The 12721-nt window shown below is 40.1% G+C and overlaps 1 protein-coding gene across 1 annotated transcript; it reads right to left on the bottom strand.

Moving 5' to 3' along the window:
• On the bottom strand, positions 1–642 carry IFNB1 (interferon beta 1). Its single transcript, XM_004286222.2, has one exon. The coding sequence runs from the start codon at positions 556–558 to the stop codon at positions 1–3; it is 558 nt and encodes a 185-aa protein (XP_004286270.1). The 5' UTR covers positions 559–642.
• Between the last annotated feature and the right edge of the window lie 12079 nt (positions 643–12721).

The raw sequence follows: 12721 nt of genomic DNA, 5'->3' as shown, positions 1-12721 counted from the left end.
TCAATTATGGAGGTAATCTGTAAGGCGGTTAAGGAAGGAAAAGTTCCTGAGGATTTCCACTCGCACTACTGTCCAGGCACAGTTGCTGTACTCCTTGGACTTCAGGTACTGCATGATCTGCAAGTAGTATTTCTTCAGGTGAAGAATGGTCACTACACTGGTGAAGTTTTCCTTCTCCATTATTTCCTCCAGGATTGTCTCCAGACGATCCATCTGCCCATAGACTTCCACAAGGAGGTTCTCAGTGATGGTCTCAGTCCAGCCGGTGCTAGAGAAATTTCTTCTGAGAATACCAAAGATCTGCTGGAGCATCTCATAGGTGACCAATACGGCGTCTTCCTTCCGGAACTGCTGTGGTTGCTTAATCTCCTCAGGGACCTTGAAGTCCATCCTGTCCTCGAGGCAATGTTGAGGCATTCCAGGTAACCGCTGCAGGAGTTTCTGACATGCCAAATTGCTGCTCCTTTGTTGGAATTGAAGCAATCTGTAGCTCATGGAAAGAGCTGTGGTGGAGAAGCACAACAGGAGAGCAGTTTGGAGGATGCACCTGTGGTTCATGATGAAAACAGGAACAGCGTTATCTGGTCTACTACTAGATGCTGAAGCCAAGTCTTCAGGAGTTTGCAGTGTGAATGTCCTTTCTCCATGAGTGTGGTCTACTTATACAACATGGCCCTCCACTCTTTCTGTTGCAGAGGAATTTCCCACTTTCAGTTCTCCCTTTCAGTTTTCCTATGTCATTTAACTTATTAGTTGTCTCTAAAATTCTTTTTCTTTAAGCTCCTTGTTATTTTCTTTTATCTATATTAGGGGGGAAAAGATATACAAACAGTGAGGATTTCTAATGTTTTGTAAAGTTTCAGTGAAATGCTAAAGAAAAAAATAAGCCAAATCATTTTGAACTTGACTATTACAAGGTTCTTTAATTTGGAAAGGATAGTTTTCTTTTTCTTTTTGCATATTTTGAGATTTGGGAGGTAGTCTTTGTTTGTAAGAGAGTTTTCTTTTTCCTAACAACTAGATTTAATTCCCAATACACTATTACAAATCAATAAATACATGCAGTTTATTATTTTTAAAAAGACACCTATTTTTCTTCTAACTAAAATAGAATGATGTCAAATTAAGTTGATCTGAATTTTTTTTGTAGGGCCTTAACCATAAGCAACGAGACAACACATAACTTTTTCAACCTTAATTTATTGCTTTATCTGGTAATCTCAGCTATCCAGAATATAACTGAAAACTAGAAATTAAGTAATATCTCTAAGCAGGCAAAATGAATGTTACATGGGCCATGCATAAAAGTCCATGGTTCCTCTTTAGGTGGCCTTTGTGACCATTATTGAGGGCCAATGTATTTTTTGTACATACTTCTAACAATCTAAGTGTCTGATTTTCCATTTGCATGAAAATCTATACCTCATATTAAAAGAAGGTCCAGAAGGAAAATGGAGGAAAACAATCAAGTAATCAGGGGATTTTACTATTGAGACAAGTGGTTCTAGCTCAATATTTCTGAGACCGTTTTTGAATTCGAGTTTAGTAACTGATTTTGATAAGAGAAGACTCAGTAAAAAGAATCAAATTATGATTTTTTGTCCTGCTTATATAGACAGGTAGATGTAGAGTACATTTTTAAAGATTTCAAGACAAAAATAAGTTCTAATAATTATGATACTTAAAGTAATAACTTTCAGTTTTCAGGAAACCTTGCATTATCTTTCAGCCTGAATTTACTAAATCCACACTGTGGGCAGCTGTAGCATGAGCTGCTGCAGATTGTAATCCTCACTCTCATGGATCATACAGTTAAGCAGGGGACAGAACATTTATCAAAGAAATACACAAAACTAAAAATGCAATGGTAACAAATGTTACAGAGGAGGGGTAAGTGATATTGTGTGTACCTATGATATAAGGGGACCTATGATATAAGGACATAATGTAGTAGAAGAAATCAGAGAAGACTGCCCTGAGGTAATGACACTGGAGCTAAAATCAGAAGGAAGATCAGATGGGACTGCATATGCAAAGGCCCTGTGGTGGGAGGATGCATGGTAAGGTAAAGGACTAGACTGAAGACCACTGTGATTTTCAAGTCAGAGATGGTCAGAGAATGTTTGTACCTGGATTTTTCCCCATGATAATAAGATAGCTATGAGAACAAAAAAATAAACTCAAAATGGATTAAAGATCTAAATGTAAGGCCAGACACTATAAAACTCTTAGAGGAAAACATAGGCAGAACACTCTATGACATAAATCACAGCAAGATCCTTTTTGACCCACCTCCTAGAGAAATGGAAATAAAAACAAAAATAAACAAATGGGACCTAATGAAACTTCAAAGCTTTTGCACAGCAAAGGAAACCATAAACAAGACCAAAAGACAACCCTCAGAATGGGAGAAAATATTTGCAAATGAAGCAACTGACAAAGGATTAATCTCCAAAATTTACAAGCAGCTCATGCAGCTCAATATCAAAAAAACCCAAACAACCCAATCCAAAAATGGGAGAAGACCTAAATAAACATTTCTCCAAAGAAGATATACAGATTGTCAACAAACACATGAAAGAATATTCAACATCACTAATCATTAGAGAAATGCAAATCAAAACCACAATGAGGGGCTTCCCTGGTGGCGCAGTGGTTGAGAGTCCGCCTGCCGATGCAGGGGACATGGGTTCGTGCCCTGGTCCGGGAAGATCCCACATGCCGCGGAGCGGCTGGGCCCGTGAGCCATGGCCGCTGAGCCTGCGCGTCCGGAGCCTGTGCTCCACAACGGGAGAGGCCACAACAGTGAGAAGCCCGCGTACTGCAAAAAAAAAAACAAACAAAAAAAACAACACAATGAGGTATCACCTCACACCAGTCAGAATGGCCATCATCAAAAAATCTACAAACAATAAATGCTGGAGAGGGTGTGGAGAAAAGGGAACCCTCTTGCACTGTTGGTGGGAATGTAAATTGATACAGCCACTATGGAGAATAGTATGGAGGTTCCTTAAAACACTAAAAATAGAACTATCATACCACCCAGCAATCCCACTACTGGGCATATACCCTGAGAACACCATAATTCAAAAAGAGTCATGTACCACAATGTTCACTGCAGCACTGTTTACAATAGCCAGGACATGGAAGCAACCTTAGTGTCCATCGACAGATGGATGGATAAAGAAGATGTGGCACATATATACAATGGAATATTAGCCATAAAAATAAACAAAATTGAGTTATTTGTAGTGAGGTGGATGGACCTAGAGTCTGTCATACAGAGTGAAGTCAGAAAGAGAAAAACAAATACCGTATACTAACACATATATACATATATATGGAATCTAAAAAAAAAAAATGGTTCTGAAGAATCTAGGGGCAGGACAGGAATAAAGACGCAGATGTAGAGAATGGACTTGAGGACACTGAGAGGGGGAAGGGTAAGCTGGGACGAAGTGAGAGGGTGGCACGGACTTATATATACTACTAAATGTTAAATAGATTGCTAGTGGGAAGCAGCCGCATAGCACAGGGAGATCAGCTCAGTGCTTTGTGACCACCTAGTTGGGTGGGAGAGGGAGGGTGGGAGGGAGACGCAAGAGGGAGGAGATATGGGGATATATGTATATGTAGAGCTGATTCACTTTGTTATAAAGCAGAAACTAACACACCATTGTAAAGCAATTATACTCCAATAAAGATGTTTAAAAAACAAAAGGTAGCTGGGAGACAGGATTATTAAGCATTTTCAAAATTTTGTGCACTTTGTTTGAAAGAATTTAATTAAGGTTACTTAATTTTTAGCCTTTCTTTTGTTTTATTCACGTCTAAATTTTTTTCTATAATGACCATATGTTACTTGTGCCATTAGAAAACAAAAAGCACCTAGTTATATTGAAGAGCAGGACACAAAACTGTACATACTATGTAACTATGTAGAAGTATGTACAGAAAAAAAATAAAAGGAAATATACCAACATTTTAATAGTGATTATGTTTGATTTATGAAACTAAAGGATGATTTTTTTTTTGCGTGGTTTTTCAATTTTCCACAGTGAATGTATTCTTTCATTATTGATTAATCTACAGTAAAGAAACAATAAACCCAGCATTTCTGGTTACTCTGCATCTTATGTGGGTTTCATTCTTTCTGGCCTTTTAATCTTTGCATGCCATCTCTGAACAGAATGTCAACCATCTCATGAGTTCTGCACAATGGATTTTGGAGAAAGCTGTTCCACTTTTTTTTTTTTAATTAATTAATTTATTTTTGGCTGTGTTGGGTCTTCGTTACTGTGAGCGGGCTTTCTCTAGTTGCAGTGAACAGGGACTACTCTTCATTGTGGTGCACAGGCTTCTCATTGTCGTGGCTTCTCTTGTTGCGGAGCACGGGCTCTAGGTGTGCAGGCTTCAGTAGTTGTGGTATGTGGGCTCAGTAGTTGTGGCTTGCGGGCTGTAGAGCTCAGGCTCAGTAGTTGTGGCGCACCGGCTTAGTTGCTCCGTGGCATGTGGGATATTCCCGGGCCAGGGCTCAAACCCGTGTCCCCTGCATTGGCAGGTGGATTCTTAACCATTGTACCACCAGGGAAGCCCCTCAGCTGTTCCACTTTAAAATGCCCAGTTGTGTCAGTCATTGAATAATTCCTCAAGGTTTCTTCTTTTTTAAAAGGATACTTGGATTAGCCTGGAATCATCCATGGCTCACACACAAAGGCCAATGCAAGGAGTCACAGAGGTCAGTCAACCTAGAAGTGGTCCACTGCACTCAGGGAAGGGAGGTTGTCTGAGGAGTCTGGTCACTGGGGCCTGCCCCTCCAGGTTGACTTGCAAATTCATGTAGAGCTGACCTCCCCAGCTGTGACAAAGGGCCTGCTCATCCTGCCCACATCCAACAGCTTCTGATCCTCCCTGCTAAGAGAGTTCATACCCTAATGGAATAAAAATAATAGCAGTGGCATTAGTAGCAGTAGTATTAGTTACCATATACTGAACACTTACTATGTGCCATTCTCTGAATAATCCTCATAGTAAACCTTTGAGATGGGTTATTGTCATCCCCATTTTAAAAGGGCAAGAGTGAGGCTCAGAGAGGCTAAGTAACGTGCCCAAGATACACACAGCTAATAAGATGGGCGGCTTGCAGTCAAAGCTGTGCTCTTTCCTTATGCCACAGTTAGAATATGAAGCAGACCATGGCCAGTGCCTTCATATAGATTCATGGTACAAACCGTGGTGGCAACGCTAACTCTCAAAGGAAAAAGGAATTATAGCTGATGGAGAGGATAAGGAGGCAAGCAGTGCAACTTAAGAAATGGTGCAGGCAATATGGTGGAGGTCACTCTAGATCAGCGCTGCCCAGAAGAAATATAATGTGAGCCATATATGCAATTTATTTATTTATTTATTTTTGGCTGCGTTGGGTCTTCATTGCTGTGTGCGGGTTTTCTCTAGTTGTGGTGAGCGGGGGCTACTCTTCATTGTGGTGCGCGGGCTTCTCATTGCGGTGGCTTCTCTTGTTGCGGAGCATGGGCTCTAGGCACACGGGCTTCAGTAGTTGTGGCATGTGGGTTCAGTAGTTGTGGCACATGGGCTCTAGAGCTCAGGCTCCGTAGTTGTGGTGCACGGGCTTAGTTGCTCCGCGGCATGTGGGATCTTCCTGGACCAGGGCTTAAACCCATGTCTCCTATATTGGCAGGCGATTCTTCACCACTGTGCCACCAGGGAAGCCCCCATACATGCAATTTAAAACTTTCTAGTATCCACATCAAAAGAGTAAAAAGAAACAAGTGAAGTTAATTTTAACTGTATATTTTATTTATCACCATATATCCAAATATTTTCATTTCAACATGTACCAATATAAAATTATTAATGAGATAGTTACATTCTTCTTTTTCACACTGCCTTCAAAATACTTTTACAGTCATAGTACAGCTCAGTTGGGACTAGTCAAGTGCTCAGTTGGCCACGTGTGGTTGATGGCTACCATGGTGGACAGCACAGCTGAAAACAGAGGGAGCAGCACGAACAGAGCCAGGAGAATGGACGAGTTTGCAGGGAGCACATAGAAGGAGCTTCAAATTGTGGACAAGCTCTGTGCTAAGAGTCAAGGGGATTGAGGGTGGAAAAATCAGCTCGAGATGTATTGTGGAGGTTCTTGAATACCAGAATGTGGCGTTTGTACTTAATTCAAGAGGTCTTCGGGCGTAGAGGGCACTATGTTTTGCTCTGGGCAGAAGAATAGGCAGAAATGTTGGAGGTGAACTGAAGCAGGGAAAAGTCCCACCCAGGGGCTCTCATGGCTGTAGAGGCTGAAAATAAAGATGATAGCTAAGGAACTGGAAGAAGGGGGTGGATACAGAATTATAAAAAAAGAATTCTTTTTTCTGGTTTCTTCCCTTTGTCGTCTTTCCAATTTCTGCTGTTGTGTTCATGAGGTGCTTCCTAATATTTCTCTTCCAATTGCCTTTATGAAGCTTCTCCTGAGGATCGGGTGATACTCACTGCAGAAGTCCACTTATGAATGGGTTAAAATCTGTTCCTTTGGAAGACACCATCTTTCTGTTTGTGTTTGTTTCATTTCCCCTAATTTATTTGAGTTTTATCAAAATAATCAGGAAAATTCATATAGCCTTATCTCTGTCAGGGAGATCTATTTTTGTATACCTGCATTGCAAGAATGAATGCGCTGGCCCTTTTCTTTCATCTTGTCCTCTGTTGTTGGAAGCCATTTTTCACTTCCTCCCTCTGTGGAGACTTTTCTTTGTGCATTCTCTCCTACCAGCTTTCTGCGGTCCAGAGAACTACTTCCAGTCCCTGTATCAGTTTCTTCCGGTTAATGAGGTTTTTCAGAGAGGCAGAGTGACATTTAGAAAGTAAAACTTGAATGATGTTTCTAGCCATTTGAAATCTTTTGAATTCGGAACTGCTTTGCTATAAACCTCAGAGACAGAAAAACCTCAGAGACAGAAAGAGTTTCCTTCTCTTTTTTGATACGATTATCTATGGAGGAAAACTATGTCTCTAGAAATCAAAATTACAGTTGTCTTCTCTCTTCCTCATCTCTTCAAATATTTTTTCAACAAAAAACGGCCCTATAAAAGATGATAAATTAGACAAGATGAAGAGTTAGCAAGAAGTTCGTGAGCAGTGGCAAAATAGAAATTAAGGCAAAAAACAATCTTTCAGGGATATCTTGGAAGGGGCAACAACGTGTATATTAAGAGAGTGTTTTGATACATAAGGGGAGAATTCCCCATTCCTCCTTCTGAAAAAAAAAAGTTTACATAATATACATAGAAAGTCATGCACAAATGTCAAGTATACAATCAACAAATCATAAAATATAAACTTCTGCACACCTTTGAAACCACAAACTAAGTGAAGACATAAACACTACCAACAGACAGAAACCCTACCTGGCCCTTTTCCCCTCCCCCATCACATTCCAGTGCCCCTCTCTCCTCCCCCATCACTAAGCTCCTCCCCCAGCATCACTACTGCCTTTTAACAGCCTAGATTCTGCCTGTTTTTGAACTTTGTATGAACGACTTCTTTCACTCAATAGTATGTCTGTGAGATTCATCTATGTTTTTGTGTGCAGTTATAGTCCATTAATTTGCAGGAATGTGTCATATCCATGTAGAAATGCCACAGTGTTTTATCTTTTCCACTACTGATAAACATTTGGAATTTTTTCCTCCTGATTTTGTCATTATAATTGATTTTGCTATGAAAAACCTTGTTTGTATCTTTCGGTGCACATTTGTACAGCCTTCTGTTGGCTATATGCCTAGGATGAAGTAAATGGGTCATAGAATACGCATATGTTCAGATTTAGCAGTTAATAACAAACATATTTTCCAAATGTTTGTACCAATGTATATTCTCACTATCAATGTATGGGATGTCAGTTGCATTACACTCTTGCCAACACTTGGTATTGCCAGTCTGCTTAATTTTGGCCTTTCTAGTTATGCATAGTGATATCACATTACAGTTTTAATTCGTATTCCCTGATTATTAACAAGGTTCAGCACATTTTCATATGCTTATTGATCATTTGGCTATTTTCTTCGTGAGGGGCCTAGTCAAATCTCTTGCTGAGTGTCTCAGATATTTTTTTCATTATCTACAGATGATGTAATTGTGTACATACAAACTACAAAAGAATACATAAACTATTAGAATTAAAAAATGAATTTAGCAATGTCATTGAAAATAAGATCAATATTAAAAATCAATCACCTCTTTTTATACTAGCAATAAAAAATTGGAAAATGACATTTAAAAATGATACCGATACCGTTGATGGGGCTTTACTGGTGGCACAGTGGTTAAGAATCCGCCTGCCAATGCAGGGGACACGGGTTCGAGCCCTGGTCTGGGAAGATCCCACATGCCATGGAGCAACTAAGCCCATGCACCACGACTACTGAGATTTTGTTCTAGAGCCCACGAGCCACAACTACTGAGCCCACCTGCCACAACTACTGAAGCCTGTGCACCTAGAGCCCATGCTCCACAGCAACAGAAACCACCACAATGAGAAGCCCACGCACTGCAGTGAAGAGTAGCCCTGCTCGCCACAACTAGAGAAAGCCCGCATACAGCAACGAAGACCCAATGCAGCCATAAATAAATATTAAAAAATAAAATAAAAATGTTACCATTGACAATAACATAAAACGTCTACTACTGAGAAACTGTCATAGTCAGGAGGAGCCTAAGGAGACATAGTAATTAAAGGTAATGCGGCATATTCTAAATGACATCCCAGAACAGAAAAAGAACATTAGGTAAACACTAAGGAGATCTGAATAAAGTGTGGACTTTAATCATTTAAAAAACTAGCATTGACAGGGCAAGTTATCTTCACCTTGGGCCTCTAAGTACAAGTTTATAGATGAATTTTTGATTCAAATAAGATGGCCAGAAACCAATGAAAAATATCACTTTTTTTTCTCTTACACTGAGGTTACAACTGAGGTTGTGTTTTTTTTTTTTTCACCTTGACCATCAATGAGGATTAACCAACTTCTCCAACTTATTCTTTTTGTAAGTGAGCAACGGACATGTAAGCACGTGATGAGGCGGTGAGCATCAGTGAGAAGGGAAATCAGAGTCTGCAATAGGAGACTGCCAAGGCCAGCCTCCTCCTGAAAGACACACATTCATTTAGTGAACAAATATTTATTTAGCAAACATTTCTTAACCACTTCATAAAGAATAAAAAAGCAAATATTACCATTTCATTGGACTTTTAAAAATGTCTCTCAGTAAAGTTTTGCTGCTGGCTTGATTATATATCTTGCACAATATTTCTGAGGTTTATTTCAACATATTTATGCTTTATTATTGTTGCAAGTATGAATGAAATGATTTTTTCATTACATTTTCTAATTTTTAATGGACTAATGTTTCGTTACATTTTCATACACACACACACACACGAAAATAACTAATTCTGGTTTTCTATCCAGCCAACTTTGCAAACACTATGTCTAAATGTTTTTGGTTGCTTTTTCAAATTTTTAGATAAACAAATACATTGCCTGCAAGTAAAAAAATTAAAGGACTGAAAATCTCAAGTGTGATGACCATATGGAGCAACTGCTGTTTGGTGTGTAAATTTGTACAACTACTTAAAAAACATTATCAGCAAAGCTGAAAATATGCATGACCTATGACCCAGTAAGTCGACTCTTAGCACTTACCCTGGAAAAAAATCATGTAAATATGCATCAGGATATAAGTAAAGAATATTCATAGCAGCATTATTCATAATAGTCCCAAACTAGAAACAGCCCAAATATTCCTTAAAATTGTATGGATAAATATGTTGTTATCTGTGCTTATAATAGGGGTGTTAATAACAGTGAAAAGTAAGAACCACAACTGTCTGCACAAACAGGGATAAATCTCACAAACACAGTGGTGAGTGAAAGAAACTCAACTCCAAAGCATACATATTGCATTTATATAAAATTTAAAAATAGGCAAAAGTAGACTGTATTTTAGGGTAAAATTATAAAGAAAAGTGAAGAAGTGATTACCATAAAATTCAGGATAGTGGTCACCTGCAATGAGCAGGGTAGGAGTTACGTTCATGAAGGGGTGCACAGGATTGTGATCGGTGGTGAGGCTTCCAGAATGTTGCAAAACCTGACTGTTTTTATTGGTTGGTAGTTACATGAGTATTTGCTTTAATTATTCTAAAATTTGTGCTACTGTTCTGTGCACTTTTGTGCATGATTGTTATACTTAATAATAAGAGAGGTTAGTAAACAACAATCAAAACTGTGCACGTATACTTACTCTTATCTAAATCATTTAGCTGATAATCCTGAACAATAGCAACCACAAGAGTATAATGTTTTCCCATACTTCTTACTTGTCTAAATTATAATGAAAATAAGCAGAAATGGACAATAAGAAGAAGATGAACAGAAATTCAAACTCACTCTGGGCAGTAAGTATCCTTTCAATCTGGTATGATAAATGTATATGAGTGGCTCTCAAAGTGTGGTCTGAGGACCCCAGGGGTTCCCAGATACTCTTTCTGAGGTCTTCAAGATCATCCATTTTCCAACTGCACGTCTGTGTGAGACTGGATTTCCTTCAAAGACTTGAATCAGAGCGATGCATCACAACAGATTGAATGCAGTGCAGATATGAGAACCCAGCTGCTTTCTATTAAGCCAGGCGTTCAAGAGATTTGCAAAACTTTAAGACTTTTTTGTTAATTTTTTTTATTTTGGAAACTAGTTATTTTTCATAAAAGTATGTTTTTATGTTAAGATATAATGGGTTTTTGTTATTTTTAAAAGAATAAATATTTAAAGCATTCTCAGTTTTAATTTCTAACATGGTAAATACCAATGAATATAACCTGCATAAATACAATCTCTTTGAGGTCTCAATAATTTTCAGAGTATCAGTGGGTCTTGAGACCAAAACATTTGCAAACTGCTGACGTTGATAATGTTTACAAGTACCTATTTGGGTGGTTAACTAAAGATGAGTATTATGGGTTTACAATAACATTCATCTTTTTCTTTATTGGTTGTTGTATTCAAATCACAGGATAACAAATGTGACACTTTTTCCTGACCTTGGGTAGCAACCGTGGTGTGAAATAGCATTTGGAGTAGTAAAGTCCATTAAAAAAGGCTGAGGCTGGGAGGTAACGAGGACACAGGAGAGGAGGAAGAGCTTGGTTCCAAAACAATACTCTCCACACTCATCAGTGGTAATCTCACCAAGAGTCCTAATTTCACCGGAGAAATTTTGCTCCGCGGCCTAGAGTTCCCGTGAAACTTAGGGACCACGATGGAGAAGTCCGTATCCAGCCTGAGGGAAGAGTCTGTCTTCCCAGTCTTCCACCTGCGGCCTCGCTCTCACCCTCACTCAGCACCCAAGGCTGATTCTGCCCAGGCTGGGGCTTCCCTGTATCCACAGCCAACAGCTGGTGACACACAGACCTCCACCTTCAGGCCTCCAACCTGGTGTGAAGAAGTTGAATATGCAGATAAGATCTAAGTGCCACTGGTTTCAGCCTCTTCTCTCTTCCCCTTTCTCACACCCTGGATGTCTTGTCACAGGCCTTTGACTAGACTCATTCCACAGTTTTTGTCCTGGTCACTTCAGCGTGCAGCTGGGACTAGGCCACTTGGCTCGGGGCCCTGCCTAGTTCTAGCAAACTCCCCCAGCACGTGCACAACCAGAGGATCCTACACTCTGCACCCCCCGTCACCCTCAGAATGCTCCCATCAAAAGGTTCATGGCCCAGGAACACGCAGGAGCTGCCCATCCCGTGTCTCTCACTGTTTTTTGCCAGGACCCCGCTGCTGCTGGACACTCCAGATTGGCCCTCTCTGAACATGCCCCCATCTGCATCAAGCCTGGATTTACTTTTCCCTTCAAATACCAGGCCATTCTCTGAGCTGGACTTACTTAATTCTTACAATCGCTCTCAGGGGTGGATTGAGCCAGGCCAGCCTAAGTTTGAGAAGAGAATTAAATGGGCAACACATTTCCAGCAGCTGCTGAACAAGCATCAGCTGCCTTCCCTCTGCTAACATGTGGGCACGTCTTACTGTATGTGTTGTGTGTGAGTTTCCTGTCTCTGAAGCAGTTTCTGAATCTTCTTTAAAGTGAAAGAGCGAAAGCAAAACCGTCTACATAGTCCAAACTTACAAGTAACTTTAGCTTTCTTTCATCTTCAGAGATTGCATAATGAACCGGGGAATGCAAAAATAGCAACGAACTTGACTCAACAAGTGAAGGAAACTGAATGCAAGTTGCCAAACTGGATTTGGAGAATTGAGGTTGGGATTCCCCTCTGACCTAGCTTCTTGGCTGAATTGAGTGCACAGAGCAGAGGATTCCTCCGACTGCCTGCAAGATGCCTGCGTCATTCTGGTGGAAACTTTTAGCTCCTAAACTCAAGGGATAAACTTGAGTTTAAACTCAAAACTTTTAGCTCCTAAACTCAAGCAAGAAACCAGTGGAGGAAGGGGCGTCCTTGTAGACAGCTGGCGTGTGAGCCAAGTATGAATGCTTCTGTCTGGAACTCTGGGATATTTGTTGCAACGCACTTGGCCCAGTCATCCCAGTGAATGGCTATTTCTCCTCTCCCTTGTCCAGTGGTTGACCTGGCACTAAAATGCCTCCTGAACAGCTCTCTTGGAACTGCCTCATCTTCCTGACCACAGAC

The sequence above is a fragment of the Orcinus orca genome, chromosome 6 (assembly GCF_937001465.1).
Source record: "Orcinus orca chromosome 6, mOrcOrc1.1, whole genome shotgun sequence".
NCBI lineage: Eukaryota > Metazoa > Chordata > Mammalia > Artiodactyla > Delphinidae > Orcinus > Orcinus orca.
The sequence above is the reverse complement of the archived record's forward strand: the minus strand, read 5'-3'. Positions and strand labels throughout refer to the sequence as shown.

Excerpts from the sequence above, each read along its gene's own strand:
- IFNB1 (XM_004286222.2), bottom strand. The coding sequence starts at position 558 with ATGAACCACAGGTGCATCCTCCAAACTGCTCTCCTGTTGTGCTTCTCC.